Source organism: Tachypleus tridentatus, chromosome 8, assembly GCF_004210375.1.
Source record: "Tachypleus tridentatus isolate NWPU-2018 chromosome 8, ASM421037v1, whole genome shotgun sequence".
Classification (NCBI taxonomy): domain Eukaryota; kingdom Metazoa; phylum Arthropoda; class Merostomata; order Xiphosura; family Limulidae; genus Tachypleus; species Tachypleus tridentatus.
In genome coordinates this window covers 95,724,819-95,746,201 of record NC_134832.1, presented here as the reverse complement: position 1 = coordinate 95,746,201, position 21,383 = coordinate 95,724,819, and the positions used below count along the sequence as shown (strand labels likewise).

At 31.2% G+C, this 21,383-nt stretch overlaps 1 protein-coding gene across 7 annotated transcripts in view; it reads left to right on the top strand.

Moving 5' to 3' along the window:
* Positions 1-21,324, top strand: part of LOC143222993 (BLOC-2 complex member HPS3) — a 99,263-nt gene extending 77,939 nt beyond the window's left edge. For 3 of the 7 annotated variants that reach the window (XM_076450324.1, XM_076450323.1, XM_076450325.1), the window contains exons 18-22: positions 7,741-7,804; positions 8,427-8,536; positions 11,806-12,012; positions 13,862-13,952; positions 17,354-18,219. In XM_076450324.1, coding sequence (XP_076306439.1) covers positions 7,741-7,804; positions 8,427-8,536; positions 11,806-12,012; positions 13,862-13,952; positions 17,354-17,529 — 648 coding nt within the window. In that variant the 3' untranslated portion in view covers positions 17,530-18,219. Of the gene's footprint in view, positions 1-7,740; positions 7,805-8,426; positions 8,537-11,805; positions 12,013-13,861; positions 13,953-17,353; positions 18,220-19,697; positions 19,834-20,621 lie in introns of those variants that run through there. The other 4 variants (XR_013012605.1, XR_013012604.1, XR_013012603.1 and 1 more) reach the window with 4 other exon arrangements.
* Positions 21,325-21,383: the final 59 nt, after the last annotated feature.

Genomic DNA, 21,383 nt, shown 5'->3' with positions numbered 1-21,383 from the left:
TAAACAGGGATGACATTTTTTAGACCCACATACTGCTACCTTTAAGAAGTTATATAAATTACTGAAGGTTTGTTTGTGATATTAATCTAGTAATTTATAATATTCTGGACCTCAAAATGGATATGTAAAATTTGCAAACATTTGATGTATTTACTCACTCTATGTGCAAGAATCGACAAGACTTATAACAAGGATTAATAATTATGATACACAAGTACAAAACTTTTTTAACAATGTTAGTACAAGAGATCATTGTTTTCTATACATCTTTTATTTAATATTCCTTGTTTTGAGAAAAAATAACTGAAATTTAAAAATTTATAAGTAATAATATGTATATATACATAATAATATACAGTAATCAAAATGTTGTTACATTTTACAGTATAGTAAGAAGCATAGGAGATTGTTACTTTGTTAACCAGTTTTATTATAGAGAGTACAGTATAATTATGTCTGTTAAACTTGTGTTATAACACTGAGGGAGAATTAAAGCAAATAATACAAAATTAGAAACTTGGCAATTCAGGAAAGGCTTATTCATGAACTTTCTAAAGGACAAAATGTCTAACAAAAATCAGTGAAGTGAATCTATAGCTAAAAGAACAATGTATGTGTGAATGTTACCATCAAATAAAAGGCAACCATAAATATGCATATGTTACTAAGATATTTTTTAGCTTTTAGAGAAATTGTTAAACGAAAATAGCAAACTGTTTAAAGTATACCAAGTATATAAACAATACTTTAGAAACTCTTATAAGTTATTTTGACATATTTTATGATGCTAGAATATGAAAATAAATCAACTATGGTAATTTAAGCACTGCTAGTTATGTACTAAATAAGCATTTAACTTCTTTGAAAAATGTCACTAGTGTGATAATCTTCAAAGTGTGTCACATACAGAAACTCCTCACACAGTGTACATTTCATGTGTACCCTATTGAGTTTAAGAAAGAGTATGCATTTTTTCTTTGACTCTTTTCAATAATTGTTGGGTAATGTCTGCCAAGAATGAGTCTCACAGGTGAAGAGTACTGCACAGTTCTTTATAGTAGTATATGAGAAGGATCTAGTATTCTCTGAAGTAAAGGTTGAATAAGAGCAGTGATCAGGTCAAACTGAGTGGTTGGTTTGCATTTTGTACAGCAGAATAGTAGTTTGTGTTGCTTATTTTGCACCATCCCCATTATGAACTTCTAGTCCACAACTAACTGAGGTTGTATATTTCACTACAGTATTATACTGTTAAGATAAATGTATTAGTCAGTCCAAAATTTAAGTTCCATGACTTGTCAAATAAATGAGGGAGAGTGTAAAAGTTATCCATGAAAACTCTGTGATGTAATACATTACATTAAATCTAGCTAACATTTCTCAGGAAATTTCATTTAAATACAAAATAGTTATTAGCAAAGGCTAATATTAAATAACCTTTTAAATGTTTATGATAGGTAAGAGCAGATTTGGGAGGAGCATTAACATGGTTACTGAAATTTAAAGAATCTATGGAAAGGCAAAATATTTTCTTTTATCAAAAATATTTATATTGATATCCTTATCAATTATTTAAACTTCTAACTCTAAAGTGATTCTGTTTTAGATATTGAAGTATTTTCAATTTCTAATTCTGCTGAATTATTTATAATGATTAGATTATCTATATATCTGTAACTTAAGGTAAAAAATATTTGTATTTATTGCAGTTTTCAAAAAATCTATTCTCATAATAGTAAAGATATAAATTTGCTATACAAGTAGAATAATTAGCTCCCATTGGAACTCCTATTACTTGTTTAAAAACCTGGTAATTTTAAAATATATAATTACTCTAAATACAAAAACATAATATATCTTTTATGTTTGTGGAGCTAAATTTTCTTTTTTCCAATTTGGCCCGGCATGGCCAGATGGTTAAGGCATTCGACTCATAATCTGAGGGACACGGGTTTGATTCTCCATTGCATCAAACATGTTTGCCCTTCCAGCTGTGGGGCATTATAATGTGATGGTCAATCCTACTATTCATTGGTAAAAGAGTAACTCAAGAGTTGGCAGTGGGTGGTGATGACTAGCTGTCTTCCCTCTAGTCTGCACTGCAAAATTATGGACAGCTAGCTCAGATAGCTCTTGTGTAGCTTTGCGTGAAATTGAAAAGAAGTCAAACCAAATCTTCCAGTTTTATAAAAAAGATAAAAGAACTGTTATATTAATCAATTTAAAACAAAGATTAAATCCTGTAATGGAATTGGGGTGTACAATGTGATGAAATCAGATTTCTGAATGTTATTTATTTGTTCACAATTTCTCAGATATTTTATTATCCAAAACATATGTTTTTTATTTTTAACACTTATATTTTTAATTCTATCCAGTAAAATATTAAGTAATTTATTCAATGAAATGACCAGTTGTTTAATAATTGTTCTTACTGAATTAGAAATAAATTGAAATTTAATTGGGGATTTATGGAGTTTTGGAACAGCATACAGAAAAGTTAAATCTACATAATAATTTTGTTTAGAATAAAGTTTATTATGAGCTTTAATGAAATTATCAATTACTGTATCTTTAGATTGGTTAGTAAGTTTAAATGTTTGAGTGCTATTGATTTCTTTTATCATAATTAATGCATAAAACCTTTTACAAAAGTTACAGTTAGCCTTATGAATGGAGACTATAACATATTTTTCTTGCAATTTTTAATGTTATTTTTTAACCAATGAAACAATAAACCTGTATGGTATTTCTTTAATTTTGTACAGGATAATTTTGTTTTTTTAGGTGCATACAAATTCCATTCCAGAAACCATCTAGGTATAATATTTTATATGGTTAAGTTTTATAATCCATTCATCAATATTGTTTTCAACAGATTTTAGAATATTTTTCTTATTACATTTTACAGCTATCCTGTATTTAGATCCTTATAGACCATTTCACATAATATTTTATCTATTATAATTTTCAACTTACCAATAACAATATATTTATGAAAATTATCAATAACTAAGCTATTTTTACACTCAGTGTTAATATTCTCTAAAAATGTATTCCTCTATGTACATAACATATTTCAGTAGCAGTACATGTTATGCTAAAATAAAGAAACAGCTACAGTAATATTTTGATCAACAACTATTTGCTGAAACTATTATACAGAGATTTTACATACATTATAAATAATAATTACTTAATTTAAGTGAGAGTCAGTAAACACCAGTGAATGTGTTTGATAACTACAGGGAAAGTAAACTTTACAAAACAGTAGTGTAATGGGAAAAAGGAAAACAAATGTTACAGTATATTCTGTTATGTGTATCATAGGCTTCAGTAGCAGCACGTGATATACTAAAATATAGAAACAGCGACACTGGACTTTGATCAACAACTACATATTGAAACTATTCATCATAGATTTCATGTATAATATAAATACTGTTTATTTACTCTTAGGTTGTAAGAAGTTCACACAGATGAACCAAAATAAGTTGCTAGCTAACACAAAATAGACTGTTATATTAGTAGAAGTAGGGTATTGGTTTATGTGTAAGCATTGACAAATAGAAAATAAGATATTTGTAAGCACCTACACTAATTACTTTGTACATTTATACAACTAAATTTTACACCATCCTAGAGGTTTGGAAGCTAACACTCATAAATATTCAAATTTATTGGGTTAGAATTGTATCACAAACATTTATGCATTTTCAAAGTGCTATACTAATATTTTGAGCAAATCTCATTACAAGCACAGTAATGTAAACATGCAAATAAATTCTGTGTTTTGTTCTTGAAGTTGAAGATATGTAGTGTTGGAAACACATGCTTATTTATTCTTAGACGTTCTGCACTATGGCTTGCAGAAACAGAAATAGGAAAAATGGTAAATCACTGTCTTATGTTTGATGCTGTAGCACATCTAGACTAGATAAGACTCAGTGACTGGTAAACAGGTTTTAACTCCAGCATTTCATGAATTGGCTTCTATGAAAAATTTATCTGTAATATATGGATGCAGCTTATTGGCTCATTCAAAATGTTTTCAAATACATTGGGATCATAATGGTATGACAGTGCATTTACCATTTTTCTGCAACTCTTCAGTCATATGAATGCCTTTCCAAGCAGTTGACTTGAAATTTGTGCCCATCAACTAATGAAGACCATTACCACTCCACACATTGTGGGATATCCACTCTAGGTGGGGGATGGGAACCATATATCACATCAACATGGAGCAGGCTTTTTATACCCAAACAAGAGTATGGTTACTGAACATGTGTATCTCTGTTCAGCTGTTTTTTATGTCATCATGATGTTTAGTTTGTTTGTCTGAAATTAACAAACTTAGCAAACACATGCTCCATAGTTTGTATTATCTCTTCTGTTAAATTGTCAAAATGGAGGTGTTAAGGCAAAGTTCCTGTATTCACCACACCTAAAACTTTACACAACTTGGAGAACAATTGGAATTTAGTACAAGTATGGATAACAACTTGGTGCTATGTAGTCTTTGTATTAATCAAAGTTGCAAAATTGCCAACATAGACCAGCCATTCCATTCATTACAATCTGCAGATGGCATGGTGCAAATATAATTTTATATTTGTACTTAATATTAACTTCAATTTGCCAGATTTAAAATGTTGAACTAATGGGAACATTCCATTGCATCTAACTATTTATCTTTTTGTAGCATAGGAAAGGATTAATTGTGCAATTCAACCACTTAAATTTAATAAAGAACCTTTGTGTACCTTCTTTTTTTTCAAACAGTCATTACTAGAAACAACCAACAACTTTGAAAGTTGTATAATCCTCTACTTTAATATCTGCTTTATTTTAGCACTGGTTGCATTCATAGTATTCAGAAGAAACCAGTGTGGCAATTGCTTGATTCAATGTACTTCAGCTGTATCTTGTGATGGCTCATTACTGTTTTTCTTATTCAGTCATCTGGTCCTACAAATGCATTGGTATATTCAAATAAGTGGCTTAAGTTCTTCCTTTACATTAGATCCAGATTGTGCACAAAATCTTCAACATATGGACTTGGGTATTTTAGCAACTGTATAATAATTCTTAAATGCACCACAATATTTTATCTGTGTCCTCAATTACATATACTTCTTAACCACTAGTGAGCTGGATAACCAATTATTTATAATTCACCTTTCTTTTGACAGATAAAGGCCAAAGTTAAATGCTGCTTTTTGGGCAGGAATTATTACATTTCTTTCATGGCTCTATAACTACATTATACTACACTGCTTATTAGAATTAATCTGTAATAAATCATGGAACACCAGTGTGTACATTAGAAGTATTGTAATTCTCTACAACATACACTCATGTCATCTACTGTACCTGGACTCAGTTTAACGAAATATAAGTTCATCTGTTTCACAGGTTAAAGTGAACAGTAATTTCTTTAGTATATCCATGCTGAGGAATACCAATACAATACTAGATCTAAAGTTTGAAATTACCACCTTTATTCTGTGAACAATATCTTCTTGACATAGCTAGAGATTTGCGTCTCCACTCATGTCTGGTTTATTATCGTTTGGCAAAATGAATTCAGTATTTACTGGTCAGAGTGGTGGTTAACTTGGAGAGTCTGCCTTAACATGAGATCTAACAATGTACTGCTTACTCCTGTATCAACAAGCAACTCAATCTCTCACTTTTCTACTCTTAAAGATATATAATGTTCCAACCTTAGACCAACCCCAAGAAAGCTGGACTTACTGCATATTCTTTTAGTGCAGACTCTCTTCTATATTCTACCAAGTAGGTTGCAAGATCCATTTTAATGTGCATTAATTTTCCAGATCTGTACCTCCTAAGATTTTGGCTAAAATAGTTAGCCTTGCATATTTTGTTGCTTGGTTGATAAGGTATGGGCTGTTCATGTTGTAGTGAACCAACATTCCACAGGCAAAACAAAAGCTTTGCTCCTTTTTTCCAGTACTATCCCCCCTACAGTAGATCAACAGTAAGTGTGAAGACTTTATAACACTAAAAAGTGAGTTTCAATACTTACGGTGGGTACAGCACAGATATTCCATTTTATAACTTTGCACTTAATGACAGACAAGCAACAGTCTTCCAGTATTAACTCTGAGTGGAAGCATCATCAGCTAATAATGAAACATAAAAACTATAGGAGGATCAGGATAGTCCTGCCCATTCATATTCATTGAAGACTGTGGTTGTATGTCAGCACCAGGATATGTGGATGGTTGAACTACCATTGATATTCACTCAAGCACTGTATGAAATAGATGTCTGAGTAGGGTAGTTTATCCCAGGTATAGCTACATCCTGCATCAGCTATTGCTGCAAGCTTCCTTCTTTTCTGTGGTTATTTTGAAGTTACCACTTGCAACAGAAATATAAGGATATCTCTCACACCTAGTTGATACCTATTCATTTCTCCAGGAAGTTCATTTAAAGATGTTCTCACAATCTTCAGAAGCTAATGGATGTTATGCTTCATCATTCAAACAGAACATACAGATAATCAGCTAAGCTCTTGATATCACTCCTTTTTTAATCTTGAAGTCAGCCTGGTGGATTGCTAGATTTTCTAACATACAGAATTATCTGCAAAACTTGGCAACAACTATATTCCAGTTCAATAGTTGTGCCACATTCAATTGCTCGGGACCAACAATTGGATTGCCTGGTCAGAAGACCATATGTTCCAAGCAGTTATCAGCAAGAACTGCTACAGGTGTTAAGAATAAGTTTAATTGGATTAGCTGAGAGTTATCATTTCTGCAAGAAAAAACAGCACAAACTTTAAGACTCAGCTGGTTTTACTGTTTAGTGTTCCTTACCATTTCGGTCACGTTTTGATACTAATTTGCAGACATTCCAAGCATATGAGTGTGGGCAGAGAATGTACTATATTGAATTACTTTTGTAAAATGTTTCTTTGGTTGCAACCATTCAGTTTTTAGGTCTTAGGTGGCCTGGACTGGACCTAAGCCTCATAATATTACATGTCTGAAACAAGTATTTGCATTATTTAAATCACTTTTTTATGCATCTTAAGCTCTGTTTATAATGTAGCAGTTTCAGTCATTGAAATCCAACCAGTGTTATAACATTTAAGATTGTTATAACAATCCCAAATAACAATGCGTACAATAGGGTGTGTGAGTTTTTTCTGTCTGTTGTGTCCACCTAGGGGATTCAAATTCCTGATTTTAGTGTTGTAAATCCATAGACTTGTTGCTGTACTAGCAGAAAACAGATACAGTATGTGTAAACAGCCAAGTTCTTCATGCTATTAGCTAATTATTTAACTTTCATTACAGTTAAATATTTTCTAGTTGTGAAAACGTTTTGTAGCTAATTTTTACTAAGAAACTAAATGAAACACTTAAATTGGTAGATCTGTATTTGTACCCCTCTCCTCTATTGTTTTAAGATTTCACATTTCTGTGATTTGGCCTGGTTTTGGTCTCATTCTAGAATTGGTGCTTTGTGCTGGAAATTGTACTTGCATTATATTTGAGTTTATCATTCAAATTTGATTTTATATAGAAAAACAGCCCTTTAGTATAAACATTAAAAGTGAAGAATCCACTTTAAGTAACTATAATTTCAATGTTTCAACCAATATACGAATAGCAACAGTTGTCAGACACTAGTATGACAAAAATTAAAGGCAAAGTGCATACTTCATATGATATACTTGTGATGTTGTGTGTTTTACAGAGCAAGTCATCATCCATATTTGGAACCAGGCAGCTGTGGTTGAAGGAGATGCCCCCATTTAATGGTAAGAAAATGTGATTAACATAAACAAAATATTTTATCTTGAAAAAAAAAGCCCAGCATTGACTGTGTGGTAAGTTTGAATGCTTATAACAATACTGATGATGGGCATGACACGGATATTTCATTGTGTACCTTTATTTTTTACAACAAACAGTCAAAAGATACTGTGAAGATAGTGAAAATTACTGTAAATTGAACAAACTATAAGGTAGTGCATAACTTGTAACAAGAAATGTTATGAACAAATAACAAACATGTGTTGGTGTGTGTCAAGTTATAAACTTTAAAAAGTCTTAAGATTTGTTTGAATATCATACTAGTTGATTTTAACAGTTCTTCTAAACATGTAAACATTATTTTTAACTGGTATTTTGTAACATAGAGCAAATTTACTGCTTATAAGAAGTTTTTTACTTATATAAATAGGAAAGCCAAACAATTTATGTAATTTTCATGCCACATTTGATTAACAACATAATTTTCAGAAGGTGAAATAGTTTTGTTTTCCCATATTTAAAAACATACAATTGTAAATATAATTGTAGTAATGTAGGATAAATATTGTAATATCTAGTACATCATGATAATTGTGATCAAATTGTATTATTGTGTTAAATTTGCAGGACGTAGCATTAGTCGAATATGCACAGCACATCATCAAGGTGGCATGCAGCAGGAAATTGAAGAACAGTGTTTATGTTGGTCTTGTAACCAATATTTGTTGAGGTTACAAGTAAGTAGCTTTACATAATTAGCATACTGAATATATTTTGTATATTAAAACAACTTATTTAGAATATGTTGTTGAACATTTTAGAAGTACATGGTTACCAACTAACAGAATTAGAATTTGAAGTATTAGTACCTTCTGATGAAACATTAAATATATTAGGGTTAGTTATCAAGTTACCTATAAGTCTGTTTCAACAGAAAACTAATGAAAAATGTAACATTTATCAAATTGAGGTGCTGCAGTAACTGTTTTAAACCTTCAGAGTAGTTTTTATTCCTTATTTTAGTTACTAATTTACAGTCATCAAGAAAGAAGTCCTCAAAAAGGCTATTGCTGTATTATTATTGGTGAAATTTGATCCTGGAACTTCTTGGTTGAAATCTGGTGCATTATACACTTGGCTAGAGTCTCTCCCATTAGAACTTAAATAATAATTGGATGTTTCAAGAGGACTATCCAGGTTCAGCTAAATTCTATTGAAAATTGATTATGTATGTTATCAATTAGGTGGATGTAGAAAGTTTTTATTTCTCTTTTTTTTAATTCAGTACTATTCCATTTTATCATTTGGTCTTCTCCACCCACATGATCTGGCTATTGCAGATAGAGTGGTATTGCAGACTTACGCATTTCTATTATGCTCATTAATTCTAATTTTTCTGTTTCTACAGTGTGTAGGAGTTTGTATTCATAAACTGTGTTCTGTATCGTGTTTTTCTTCTTCATTGAGTCTTTAGATGGTGTGGTAGCTTCTGAGTACTACTCTGCTTCATGTTTATATAACTTATTTTCAGAGTGTTCTTTGACAAAGGGAAATGTGGTTGTAATTTTCTTCCCCTTTACTCTTGATGTTTAGTTTTATTTTATTCTCTAATAAGCACTTCTGGTGTCCATTGTTAAGGATTATAGTTGGAATGTGTTTTACTTCCTTTTTTACTTCTTTGGTGTTACAAATGTTTTTCATTTTTTCAAACTAGTAGTTCACCAAGCCTTTTTTCATTGTTGAATTGATTTGTTTTTACTTATAGTATTTACTCATATCTGTAAGTTTCTTTAAATCCTTTTCAATGTGAATTCCTGTACATCCTAAGGGGATCTCTAGGGAAAAGGTTCTGTACATTCAGTTTACCTCCTCTGGGATCTGAATATCCACCAGTGGGTTTCCTGTGCATGGCAGCCCATGAAAGGGAGAAGAAGAACCTGGTGATTGAGAGGCCATTTGGGACCTTGGGCATCCCAAGGTCAGTCAGCTGGTTTTGTTGGGCTAAGGTCAACTGAATACCACTGTTGGATGTTCTCAAAGGGTGTTGTGGACATTGTGTCTGATGCTGGTGTTTGAGTATAGTGCTCACGAAACCCTGGCATTGTCCTTGTTTGACATTGTAGTGTGTCCCCTAGTAGGGCCCCATCATAGGTGAGGTCAGTGGACACTGAATCTCCTCTATATTATAGATACCCCAATCCCTAATAAAAATAAAATAATAAAAAACAGTTAATTGGTAAATGACCATACATATATAACTCTGCCACAAAAAAAACACCACTACATTCAGAATCTACTCTACAATCTTGAATTCTCCACTCTTTATAAGACGAGTCCTTGGGGCAAGTGTCTCCTCTTTTCATCCAAGAGGAATGAAAGGGATGCTGCTGGCTCTCCCAAGTCTGTCAAGAAATTATATTCTGAGAACATTTTGATGGAAACATCTACCCCAAAACTGCAAGGTAACAGTGACTGACTGTATTCTCCAGGCAGCTTCTCACTCTATTCCTAAAACTTTGACACATTTTCCACTGTATTCTTGTCTATGATGGAATCCTCCTGCCAAATGACAGGACACCTTTCATAGGTATCCCACACTTTCAAACTGCATTGCTTTTCAATAGGCCTGTGCCACTGGCCAGAAAAAAACAGAAGTGCTAGACTTCTTGAGAAAAGCTCTTGCTATCAAGTCTCAGTCAGAGTAATCACCTCTTTCTTTTTAGGCCAACCTTCTCCATGTCTATAACTTGTCCCTTTATACTGGTGGAACTTAAGCTTGTTCTTCATTGTTTGGGTAGTACATCAGTCATTATGAGGTTCTATACCATCTTTTTCCTACCTCTTTTGCTATTCTTCTGGTTGCTTATAAGTGGATCTAACAGAAGAATGTTTTTTTTGATACTTGGTACCAATCTATTGTCCTCCGTTTATCTAAGCTTGGGAAGGGTTCCAAGATTGCTTCTAACTATCATACAGTTGCTTTGACAAAATGTTTTGTGAGGTCTTAGAGACAATGGTTAATGCTTGTCTTGTTTGGTTCCTCAAATTAAACAACCTCCACTTGCCCACTTAGTATGGATTCTGACAGCAGTGATCCACCATGGATCACCTGATACGACTTGAAATGTTGATCAGAGAAGCCTTTCTCAAGTGAAAGTACCTTGTTTCCATATTCTTTTACTTTTAGAAGGTTTATTATACTATGTGTAGGTACTGCATTTTGTAAGATCTCCATTTATGTGGGTTGCATGGCCATTTACTCACTTTTATCCAAAACCTTTTAATGGACTTGTGATTCCAAGTCTGTATGGGCTTGACACTTTCCTGTTCAGGAACTTGGAGCCCCTCAAAGCTATGTCTCAAGTGTCACACTTTTCAATGTAATGATTAATGTTGTCACTGCAGAATTTTCTCCTGTCATTGCAAATGGGGTTTATATCAACAACTTCTACATCTGATGTCAGTCATCAAGTATGAAGTTTATTGAGTGGCAGCTTCAGGCTGTTTTCAGTCATTTCTTGAAGTTGACTACAGCAAATGGTTTTATCTTTTCTTTCTTTAAATTCGTTTGTATGCACTTTTGCTGCTAACGAGGGATAATCATCTCAATCCCAACCTCCATCTTGGTGATTTTGGTCCATGAGGTAAAGTTCTTATTCAAAGATATATGAATAAACCAATTAAAAAGTTAATATTAAACCAAAAATGTGTTTCAGTAAATGATAACAAAGAATTGTGGCTTTTCTTAACTAAATGGATGTTTTTATATGCATTTTTAAAAATGTGATAAACCAACATTGAATACTCAGTTGAATTGTTGAGTCTGTAAAGTTCTAATGTCCAGTATGAAAATATCAGCATAACTGTATTAACGTTGGTTGAAGAAACAAAAACACTTTAAAAAAATTCTATCTGTGTAACATTAAACACATATGGATTTAAGATCTTTTCATGATATGTTGCTGCTATTTTACTTGTAATTACACTGTTGATTGTTTTTCTCAAGTCACTGCTGTGTTCTCCTTATAATACCACCAAAGTCAAGACACAACTGCGTGATTTGATTGAAAAACTCGAATCTTCTGTACGAGGACGCCTTAGTCTCAAAGTTTTGTGTGCTGAAATGGAAGAAGCCTTATTGTTGCTAATCCAACAGTGTCCTAAATCCCTCTTGCTTTACTCACGTGATAATATTGGCGATAATCCAGATGAAGTAAGACATGGTCTAACCTCTTTTTGTTTGTGTCAGATGATGGATTTAATATATATTTTTATTATAAAGTTGATATGTGTTTAAAAGAATCTGTTAAATTACTCTTAGAAGAGATGTGTTGAAACCTGTTTTCAGGAAAATCCATTGTCCCTTTTGCTATTAAATCAGATACTAATATTATATACAAGTTTTTATGTTCTTAATTTTGTAAGGAAATATTTGAAAAATTCTCAGTCTCCTCTAGTATGTAAGTTGTGACACTTGTTTACTGTGTTTTCCCTCTTCTGTAACTTGTTTGTCATTCCTCTCTGAAATATGTAATTTAATGTATATTACTAAGACAAAGTTCAATTTTTACAGCCATTAGTCATATTTGTTTACAGAGCCATAAATTAGAAAATCAGACCTATTTGTCACATCCTCCCTCTCATAAATTGCCAATAATTCTATCTGGCATTTTATACAATATGATTTATATCCAAGAGAAGGTTAAAGTTTTAAACTGTCAAATGACCTATAACACTGCATTGTTAATGTCGTGTTTGGTTTAAAAGCTTTTATTATGGTGTTCATATTGAATAACAAATAGAATTAATTTAAACTCTTCTTGTCCTAGTTAAAATGCCAGTTAAATTATAATCTCTATAGGACATTGTTTGCTTTGTGTATGTTATTATTCTGTGTTTTTATATGCATTATTTAGTGTACTGGCATCATCTTTATTAAAACAAGTAGGTAATTTCCTTGGTAACTGACAGCAAGAAACATTAGTTCAAAAGTAAGTACTATATTTAATTATGGTTATAGGGGTAACTGAAATTTAAAAATTATAAACTTATTAGGTTATATTGAAAAAGATTATGAAAAAGAACTTTGCATGAGATATGCTTGTGAGTATTTCATGCATTACATCATTCATTTGATAACACAAGCCATGAGTTTGTCAAGTGATTTACAGCTTGTGTGGCAGATTATTTAGACAAGTGCACAGTTCAAAGGGCATTGAAACAGTCAATTTAAATATAAAGAGAAGTAGACTGTTATGTTATGAGGTTTAAGCTGTTTAGGATAACAATTGTAGTTTTATAGTATGATATGCTATTATTTTAGAAAGAAGTTATTGTTTTATATTATGATTTGCTGTTATTTTAGAAAGAAAAAATGGTAATTTAGATTTATTTGAATTCTTTTTTACTGTGTTACCAGGATGATCAAATTTATTAAGTCAATATACAGTTAAGGTAGAGAAAATAACATAAAATCAAAGCTTTACTGAAAACAAAAATATTTGGTATTTGTTTAAAAGGTCTTAGATGTGACACAAATGAAATTTGAAAAGTATTTTTAATCTTAACATGAAAATAAATTTGCATTCAGAGCAGTCAACACCCTGATTCCATTTATTCAGTAAGAAATCTTTTAGTAAAAAAACATATATTTAAAAATAATGATTTTTTTCATGTACAAAAGACACGTAAAAAGAACTTTTAATGTTTACTGACAGCTTGGAAAATTTTATGAAGATACACAAAACATATTTAAAGTTATAATATGAAAAGTGATTGTTCTTTGTTATTGTAAGGTCAGTCACATCATTCAACCCAGTGTGGAAAGAGTTAAATTATGTGTACAAAAGATATATTATAGCAAATTCTATAACTTATATGTTAGTGTTATTTGTTTTCAACAAAAAAATTTTAACATAAAAAGGTTAGTGGTCTATTTTTTGTTAGTCGTTTTTTGAATAAAATATCTTTTGAACATTTGTTGGTTTTGTGTAGAAAGTAATCAGTTATTTTTAAATAATAGATTTGAAAAATTACACACAATTATTTATATAACCTTAAAGTGGTGTAAGCTGTACAGAACAGTGGACAAGATATTGAAAGAACTTCCATCGTACAATCCAAGAAGAAAAGACGTAATTGAAGCCCATGAAGGTATTGTGTGTATGATTGTGGATGCATTTTCCTTATTATCTTTACTTACACACAAATTTTAGACCAGTTTTATGCTGAAAATGAAACTTGCTAGTGCACTTCTTTTGCATGTAGATTATGCTATAGAAAATCTCTAACTTGTTCATAGGTATTCTAGGATAATAAGTGTCATGAAAATATTTATTTTCATGTACAATTTAAAAGTATTTCATTATATATTGAAAAGTCACCAGTAAGAGTAAATTGCTAAAGTTCTGTTTGTTTATTTTGTGATAACAGAGCTTTAAATCTCACTATGTTCACAAGACTGTTTTCAAGGTACCCGCATCTTGGAAAATCAAAAAAGTAAATACATTGTCATATCTGAGCTAATCTTACATATAGTTTGTAATATGCAAAAACCTATCAAATTAATATATATGTATCATGCATGTAATTCAGAAATCTTATCTACAGTGTTTCTGTTGGATTAATGTTAGAAACAGAATTGTAAGGAATGTGAATACTTTTAAGTTCTCAAGTTTAACCATTATGTCATTTTAAGGTTATAGATTTTCATAACCATTAACTGAAAAAGGTGGTAAGAACATATTTAATGGCTAATCTTAGTACAAGTTTAACATCATGGAACATTTTTCTTCTTTTTTGCTGTTTACCAAGACGATAACTATAGTTATAGAACAATAGTCAAAACATTGTTCGTGCTTTAGTAGTAAAAATGTTAATACCCACACTAGCTGTCCTGAGATACAAATGTCTTAAATGATTGTGTTATATTCTGTAAATCATGAAGTTGTAAAGGCTGACTTATATTCTTTGTTTTAGCTATCAGACCAACTGGGCATTTGTTTTATATTTTAAATTAAAACTGTGAAATAAAGGTTAATAGTCATGTTCTAAATTTGACTGTTATTTTTTTTACACTGTAAATCTGTAATGAACATATTTCCAGGGTGGAGTTTGTCCACCTAGTTATAATAAAGAAACAACCTGGAGCCAAAGAATGAATTTAGTTGTAGATTTTGGTCTTTTAACTTATCAATCAAAGTAGATAATAAAATTTATCAACACAAATACACATGAACAAAATACACGTTTATTGTTTTATAGTAAAATTGAAATATGTATTAAAAAACAAGTTAATTTTAAAGGTTGAAGTATTTTTATATTCTGTTTCTTGCTTCATATTTAAAGTGTGCAAAAATATATGTAATGTGTATCAGATTGTAGTATCTTGGACTCATTCTGCATTTGTTTTTTCTTTGCATTGAATAACTTTCATACATCAGTGATGAAGTATGAAAATTAGGTACTTCCTTCTGAGTATTAATAGATGTGTTGGTTGCACCAAGGAAGGTTGAGTGTGAAACTTTTCTGATTGCTCATTTTTGCTGCAGGAATATCCTTTTTTTTTTAATTGTTCTTTATAGTAGAATCAATGCAATATTTACAATTATACTTTATTTCTGTTTTTATTTGTAGTTTTATGCATTATGTTTATAAATACATACTGTGTACATTAGAATATGTATATATAACTCTAAACCAAGCATCAGTGAGACAACACAATACAGCTAAAAATATATTTCAACACATTGCCTGTAACAGAACTAATGTGAGTCCTCAAGAAAAGCCTCTTTGCTAACTTTAAACCTGAAATATTGCAGGATACTGTAAACAACATTTTACACCAAATAATTGAACCATTTAGGAACATGTTTTAAAAATAGTTTCATGGGTTTTGTGTTTGTTCATTACCATTTTGATTTTTGACTGACTTGTGCTCTACACTGTACACCAGTTTGTGTAGTCTCTTTATATTTCTGATATAAGCTGCATTTCCACAAAGATTATGTTGCAACTCAAGCAGCTGAAGCTCTGAAATAATAGTAAAAATGCTTCATTAACTCAGAGCAGAAATATTGTTTATAACTAATACTTCATGAAAGTATATTTTGTGTACATGTTGAATATTTAATTCAAATATAATGTTCTCCTTTATGTTATATGAACATGAAACGTTATATATATATATATATACAGGTAGCTCTTGATTTAAGCAAATTCCTTTTATGTATTTTTGGATTAATGCGATCAATGGAATAACACAGTTTACACTTATGAATTCAGATTAACACAATTTTCAAGCAATTTCTGTATTGTAATGGTACAAATAGAAGCATTTACTCACCATGTGCTTCAAGATTTAGCTTATGCAGATGCTTTATTACAATAACATCCACGATAACATGGCGCACAGTAGTTGAAGTGGCGTTACAATGACCATAACATCACTGTTAACTGTGCAGTAGCCAGATGGTTGCAGGGTTTGTTTGGTCATATAACAAAGTCATTAAAATCAAGTTATCATGCTTCACACTGGAGTTGATGTTTCTGTAGATATATTATGTTGACTACTTGAACATAGGTGGCACTCCTGCAGTATTATTAAGGCTTCACTAATGGTATTCACACTGGGATTGCATGCATCATATATGCTGTATGGGAAATAGTGTTTGATTTACCCAATTTTGATTTTGCGACCAGTTCTTGGAATGCAGCTATCACATTAATCAAGAACTACCTTTTTATAGATAGACATATATGAATAAATTGATGAAAATGTTCTGACTGTGTTGTTGTTATCCCAGTAAACTTTTCATTCTATTTTGCACATAGTTATTCTGTTACAAAATCGTTGATAATATCATTTATCATAGCATTTTATTGTGATAGTTTTTGTGGTTTTAAGGTGTTTATGTGAACTTGTTCTTAGCACATTTATACTAAACAAACACTGTCTTTGTGTCAGTTCACTGTTCACATCATACACTTACCAAGAAATTGTTGCACCAATTTTAACCCGTTACTGTAACAGCTACAGTAATGTATTTTTTGTTCCAGACAGCTTTGTTACAGATAGATATGATATCTGTTCCAATTTAGCCTCAACACAGTTGTACAAGTTGAGGAATATGGTTTGAGTATTTTCATTTTTTACATATTTAGATATTTTAAGAAAGTATGGTGTCTTGTTTTCTTATACTCTTTAACAGAACAGTGCCATGAGTAGTTTAGCCCACTTCTAACATCTAAATCAGTCACAATTGTGCAGTTAATACATCACACTATTTACACAGTTACAACAAACAAAAATGTATAACCTCTTTCAGCATATTTATCACATACATCCTCATATCAGAAAAGTTCAATGTGTATTTTTCCTCAGTTGTCACAGCTACGCTAATAAGTGTTTTTGTTTAAGCTCATTCCTGACATGTATATTGTACTGGAAAAGTATAGTGTATAATGGTTAGTATTTTAATAATCAACAAAATGGTTATCATAAAAATTAAATTGTGGGAAGGTTTGTTGAGGAATGTTTTCTCTTTTTTTTTTAGGTATTGTAGCCCATTTAGCAGAACTGTTGTCTCCAAAATCATTTCTTCAGCTTCTGCCAGATGATGGAGCCACAGTCTACCTCCCTCATGTGAAAAGGTGTTTGGAGAAACAAAAGGCCAGTGAGCTCAAAGAAAAAATTGTTGGGCTTGGCATTGAAATTAGTGAGATGTTGTGATGAATTTGTCATAAAAGTAACTTAGAAAAAGCAGTATGTAATTATTCCTTACCATTTGTGAAATGCACAAATTTTTGGTACTATCTTGTCTTTAACTTCTGCAAGTATGATACTCAAATAAGTTTATTAATAATGTCTTTATGTCCATTAATTGTAGAATTCTAAAAGCATGATAAATAAATAGGATAATATCCTTGTTTTTTTTTAAAAATCTCGTAGCTTAAATTTTAAAAACATGCTATTTCAAGTTTGGTATAGCTAGCATGCACCATAATTAACCTCTTGGTTGTAGAGAGACAGAAGTCAGTTGTTAAACTCGTTAATTTTTTGTCAGTGATGAAAATGTTTTTGACAATTTAATATTTGAAGTGTTGTAATACCTTGGATACATTTAAATTTCTTCACAGAAAATACGTTGTTGATGTATTACATAAAGCTACCTTTCATTCTGTAAACTTTATTAACTTTTTTTTCCAATTCTATTTTTTAAAATAATTGTATATACTTTTATGTATAGACAGTGAAGAATACTGGATTTTCTGTTTCTAACAAGTTTTTGTAACAATAAGGTAGTTATGAACTTTTTTTATCATCAGTTTTAATTATATAAGTCACTCACATTAATTTATCAATTTGTTATGTAAAAAATACCTTTTTTATCATTAAATAAACTTTTTGCTGTCAAGTAAACATGATTTTGAGTCAGTTCTTTGATTAACATCAGTTTGTGTGCATGTGTAATCTAATTGCTTTTGTTAGAGGAAAGAATCTTAATTTAAACATGTAGTTTTGGAAGCAGCTTTTTTTCTGTCTCATATTTCATATGTTAAGGTTGTTTGATTAATTATGCAATATTGTACCATTGTTTGTAATTTGGTCCCCAGACTATTTCTGACATTAACGTTATTGTATACATCTTGTGTGAAAATTACTGGCTGAAATGTATAGTATCACAGTTTTACTATCCAGTAGTACAGACACTAAGTACTGTGTTTTAGAAGTATTTGGTATGCTATCGTAAAGCATCAAGATAGTGTGTGTAAAAGACAGTTGTTAAGAAATTGCTTTTAAAAATAACTGTATGGATACACCTTTTAAAGAATGCATTTAAGAAAAATCTTTTTAAAGCTTTCTTCAAAATTGTTTTTTTTATACAAGTCTTAATAAAAAACATAATAGCTGCAACATTTTCAAAGTATCCACACCATTCTCTGCTATAATCTCTTGTTATTTGCTTAGAGACATTGCTAGGTACTCAAATGGTCTGGGGTTTGGACCTATTTGTGTTATAACTTTTGGCATTTGATTATGATTTTCTTTTCTGATATTTCAAGACACCAACAACTGATAATTTGGGGCATATGCCAGTGATGCCTTTACTTCTGTTTAGCCTTTCTTTTTTCACTTTATTTATGCCATGCAACTCTAGATCTAAGAAATATTTTTATCAGATATTTGTTAATGAAATTCAACTTGCAGTATAAGTTAAATACAAATCTAGAAAATCTGAACCCTGCTTTTCAGTCATTGGTTGTGAGCAGTTTTGTACTGAGTTTGAAGATATGTTATTTGTCTCAGAATGGATATGTACTGATAAATTACCAAATTACGTTTGCTTTTAGCTTTATTACAATCACCTATATTCATGCACAGAAGCTTTTTCTTGAAAACGTTCTACCAAATACTAGTTCCTATTCCATGTAGATTAGACAGTTTCCTTTGGAGTTTGTCAAAAATTAGTTTTATTAATACATCAATAACTGGAGGTCTGTATTGTACATATAGTACCACTTTTAATTCAAAGAAACCTCTACTAAAGGAAGAAATTTTAGGCCCATTGACTTCTATGATTTTCACCTGCCAATACCCAAACATCAGGCCAGTAGAACTAGAACACTAAGCCTTTATCAGATTACCAAAGCATTTATTCTTTCTCATGGCCTAGAAGTGTTCTGTTGATTTAGTTCTTTAGGCAGTTTTGTTCAGTCACCCAACAAAGTTGTTTCACAGAAGAGGTATCTGTTACGTCAAGAGGAAGTTGTAGTTTCCTTTTTATTCAATATAATGGGGTCAGATCAGCTACAATTTCACCCATCAAGTCATTAATGAATAAGTGATGTTGCTTAAGCTTATTTGAATGCAATTTTCTAATGTGATATTCTTTTCAGCTATATCTCTGCATGCATTTAGTTCCTGGAGAATAAACTCATCACTGTGTCCTGACTTTCTTTTGCATGATAAATGGTTCTTACTATGGCTGCATAGGATCAAACCACATTCTGCTTGAAATTAGCAGTTTTCGTTGTAGGTTGGATTTCTTTAAGGTGCTCATACTCTCTAAACCCTGTAACACCCTATAGTTTAAATTAGTTTCTAAGCTTGACCCATAAGTTGTTCAACAATACATTATTTTTGTACAGTAAGAACTTGTTTTAACTCTTTTCAAAACTACCAAAGTCACCTATAATTTCAGTGACCCAGAACTATATGCTTTCTAAACTTAGAGGTGTTGCAAAAAATGTAATATATATAGCTTAAGAGTTTCTTATTATCACTAAATTATGCTTCATAAAGTAAAAATGATTTAAACATACTTTTAATGTAAAATTTATAAAAGTTATTCTCTGGTATTTTCGTTACAGTAAACATAAACTTAAAAAAGTGTGAATCAAAATAGGTATTTTGTATAGAACTTAAACGTATACTGTCAAAATGAATTAAACAATGTTGGGGTTTTTGATTTGCTAGCAATGTCAAGGAAAATTGTAAGAAGAAATATAACACTGGCACTTAGGAATTCATTCTCATACAAAAGTGTTAAGCAACAACTTGTGATCTAATGTCCGAGTGACAACTACTGAAGTCCATGTTCACATATGTTTGTTTAGTATTATAGATGTTGCTATCCAATAAATGTTCTTTCTGAACAAGGCATTGATGTGATATGCTTAAAATGAATGGATCATTGAGATACTATGACCCATTCATTCATTCATTCACAGTTTGAGTGTCAAGCATTTCATATGTTAAACTAGATTTAAATCTGGTGAGTAGGCTGGCCAGTCAATTCACTTTATACTTTTTTCTTCTAGGAAGCTGCTAGCCAGTTCAGCATATTAGGATCATATATAAAACAGATCTTCCAAACTTCATCTCCATCTGGCATCATTTATGATCAAAACATAAATCTTGCATTCTGTGGTATATAAGTATATATATATAGTGCTATGTCAGAACACATGAAGGTCAGCATACCACCACTGCCATACACATTTCTTTCTTCCTTAGAGATGGACCTAGTTTCACCTAATCTCAAAATACACAATACTCATGTCATATCCAGCTGTAGTGTAAAGTATGATTTATCTTATGACATTTTCCAAAGGTGGACTTCACATGCAGTGTGACCAATCTATATGTTCCTTATTCCAATGAAGATAAGTTATTTTGTGGCAATAAATTAGAGGAACACTTACCACTGGCAAACTGAAATACAGATCAATCTTATGAAGCCTATTTTTGATCATTTACAAACTGTTTCACTATCCAGTTGCTTCTCTGAATTGTCAGTGTGAGGCATTGAGCTCATATTGTTAAATAACAGTCATCTTAAAGGTCTCTGACAACCTGTAGTGATGGTCTCAAAATAAGTCCACATGCTTCTGACTGTGACCGTGACATTTGCAACCACTGAGTTTGTCAACACAAGGGTAGGGTACCATACATTTACAGTTGGTTTTAGTGTATTTCCTTGATTTTCAGAGATAAGTGGAGGAATAAATACATTGGGATATATTTCTTTTCAGTCTATAAGTGTTATACATTTCATGTCCACCCACACTGTATTACACACT